Source organism: Charadrius vociferus, unplaced genomic scaffold (genome assembly GCF_000708025.1).
Source record: "Charadrius vociferus isolate BGI_N301 unplaced genomic scaffold, ASM70802v2 scaffold489, whole genome shotgun sequence".
NCBI classification, from domain to species: Eukaryota; Metazoa; Chordata; class Aves; order Charadriiformes; family Charadriidae; genus Charadrius; species Charadrius vociferus.
In genome coordinates, this window is record NW_009650077.1 from 228,477 (window position 1) to 231,410 (window position 2,934).

Below are 2,934 nucleotides of genomic sequence, written 5' to 3' on the forward strand. Positions count from 1 at the left end.
GGGACGGGGCTGACCGGGAGAGGGCGGCAGATCCCTGTGTGCCCACGGTCCTGCCTGTCCCTGCCTGTCCCTGCCTGTCCCTACCTGCCATTTTCTGGTCCGGCCGGTCCCTGTCAGATCTCTCCCTTCTCCTTCCTCCTTCACCCTCGTCCCTCCAGACCTCTTCACCCTCTGCCCCATCCCCGCTGCCGTTGTCCCCTGCTCTGCCTCCCCTCTCCTCCCTCCGCATCTGCTTTCGGGCACCTTATTGCTTTTGCCTTCAAATTTACTTGCGCACGGCCAACCCTCCACTCACCCACCTCTACTGTCCACCCCCCATGTGTGTATCCGTCTGTTCCCGTGTCTATCCGTGTATCCATCCGTCTTCTCTCATGTCAATCCACATATTTACCTCTCCATCCATCCATCCATCCTCCATCAGCCCAGTGATCCTGCTATCTCTCCTGCTCCCCCTACCTCTCGCGTGCCAAGTGGCCAGTGAGCATCAAACCATCCTCTGGTCAATCCGTCATATTGACTATTTCCTTTATTCTTTAATTTCTTCGGCTGCCCTACACTGTGTCTGCCTCTTCCTCGGCACAGCGGGGCAGGGCTCCACCTCGGCTCCCGGCTGCTTTTTGGCTTAAGGCTTAAAACTTGAAGCCCAGCACTGCGGGATGCTGAGGGTCCCATGGACAGAGGTCCAGGGGATGGGATGCAGTGGGGGCCGGGGCGGCGCCACGTACCGTTGATGAAGTCCTGCTCTTCGGGGGTCAGGATGGTGGCCAGGTGTCCCCCGTAATGCCTGCACTGCGTCTCCGCGTCCTCCCAGCTCCTCCGCGTGGAGAAATGCTTGTAGCAGGCTCCCTGGAAGCTGTCCCAGCCGGTGCTGCACTTCTCCAGCGCTGAGCCATGGTGGGGAGAGAGGAGAGGGTCAGGGTGATGGCGCACAGCTCACCAGCAAGCCAAAAAAAAACCAAACCAAAACCCAAAAACCTGATTTCCCTGCATTTATGTCTCTTGGGCTGCTGGTTCCGCAGGAGCGGGAGCTCAGCGGGGGCCATGGTGGCACCGGGGGGGACTCACGTCTTTCGCAGTTGCTGCCTCCGTAGCCGGGCAGGCACAGGCAGGTGAGACGGGTGCCGTCCTCCGTGCAGGTCCCTCCGTTCAGGCAGGGGTTGGGGACACAGCCACCTGCAAGGCACACGCAGCCTTCCTCACCACGGGGAGCTCAGAGGTGGAGAGGACCGCGTTAGTGCCCGGCATCGTTAAAGCCTCATCTCTGCCTCCAGCACCCTACAGCAAGACCCGGCCACTGTGGCCACCAAGTCTGGGGCAGGGGAAGGACTCGGGGGCACGGTGACGCGCCCGGAGCCATCCCGTCTGCCCGCGCTGCCCTCTCAGTTCGTGGGAAGCTCCCGGCTCAGCCGCCCCGGCCGAGAGCTGGCAGGGTTTGGGGCTTTGGCCTCCCCCCAGGGCACGGGGACGGGAGCTGGACGCTCTCGTCCTCCGCATCAGTTGGGCTCACTGCCGTGCCAGCCCCTGGCCCGCTCCCGCCCCCCTGGGATGGCTCCTGCTTTCCCCTGGAGCGATGCAGCGAATGCACTTCGGGATGGGACACGCGTCCTCAGCCCGGCGGCAAGGTGAGCCTCGCGCCTGTCCCCATGTTGTCACCTTCAGCCTGGCCGGGGGTTGATAACTCAGCCGCCGGCGCCGTCCCCGACCCACACGTCCCCCACCAGCCCCGTTACGGTCATTAAGGCGCCTGGAGCACATCGTGTGCTCCCAGCCCCGGCTCAAGAGCGTGATTAAGGGCTGCCGCCAGCGCCGGCGGAGCGGAGACTGAAAGTCCTTGACACCCTCCAGCCTAACGATGCCGGTTTAATGGTCCTTGGCTGAGTGGAGCCGTGCCAAGGACGATGCTGCCGCCCTCACCCCGTCCCCAACACCGTCACCTCCCTGCAAGGTGCCGGCGGCTGGCTCGGGACACACAGCTCGTCCCCAGCAGACCCAGACACGGAGTGGGATGAGCTATTTAGGGCTCTAACGCCCCACGGCCGGATCTTTCTCAGCATCTCTCCTTGCCAGGGCAAAGGCGGCTGTCCCGCCAGGTCTGGCCACTCGCCACCGAGCATCCTGTGTGCCACGGGACCGGGCAGGACACTGTGGGACCCCCCCGCGTGGTCCCCTCTGCTGGAGCCGCCCTTGCAGAGAGCCGGGAGAGCAGACAGGACAGGGGCTCAGCTGCCGTAAGCGGCATCGGAGCTGGGAGCACCCCGGCGTGGGGGCCGGAGGGTGGTTTTGGGTGGGTGACCCCCTCCCCATGGCGGTTCACGCGCCCGCCCATCTCAACCCTTGTGTGGGGCGAGCAGGGCTGGGACCGGGGGGGTGATATACTCCCTGGGGGGACTGCAGCGACTTTGGGGTGCTTGGCCGCGGGGGGGCTGCACGAGGCTCTGTACCCATCGGTGCCCCCCATCGCTCCAAGGGTAGGAAGCCCCCCCCGGCCTTGTCCCTCTGCGTGGGGCGAGACAGCCCCGGGAGGGGGCCGAGATGCTTGTTCTAGAAAGCTTTTAATTCCCTTTATTAGTATCACTGTTAGTCAGAGTAGGGTTTGGGGCCTTCTTTTGATTATTTTTTTTTTTTTTGCTTTTTTTCATGGAAACAGTCATTAAAACACTTCACAGAAGTAGAAGAGATTTAAGTGCATGCAGAGCTCGGACCAATTTGTTTGACAAATATGTGCTTCTCCGGACCTGTAACCTTCCCTTACCCAGCTGAGGAGGAGAGAGAGAGAGAGAGAGAGAGAGAAGAGATGGACGGACGGAGAGACGGACAGAGGGAAGCACAGCGTGAAGGAAAGGTGTTGGCTTTCTCTACTGCCAGAGAGCAGCCAGCAGGGCTGCCCCGAGGGCGAGGGTGGCACGGCGGGGACCCCCGGGCGAGCGGGCGCCC

General features: G+C 62.7%; 1 protein-coding gene across 1 annotated transcript in view; it reads right to left on the reverse strand.

Moving 5' to 3' along the window:
- BCAN (brevican) overlaps positions 1-2,934 on the reverse strand; it is a 27,612-nt gene that overhangs the window by 1,292 nt on the left and 23,386 nt on the right. The window contains exons 8-9 of the mRNA XM_009892071.1: positions 1,066-1,173; positions 726-884 (exon numbers count right to left, since the gene is read on the reverse strand). Of these exons, the coding sequence (XP_009890373.1) occupies positions 726-884; positions 1,066-1,173 (267 nt within the window). The remainder of the gene's footprint in view (positions 1-725; positions 885-1,065; positions 1,174-2,934) is intronic.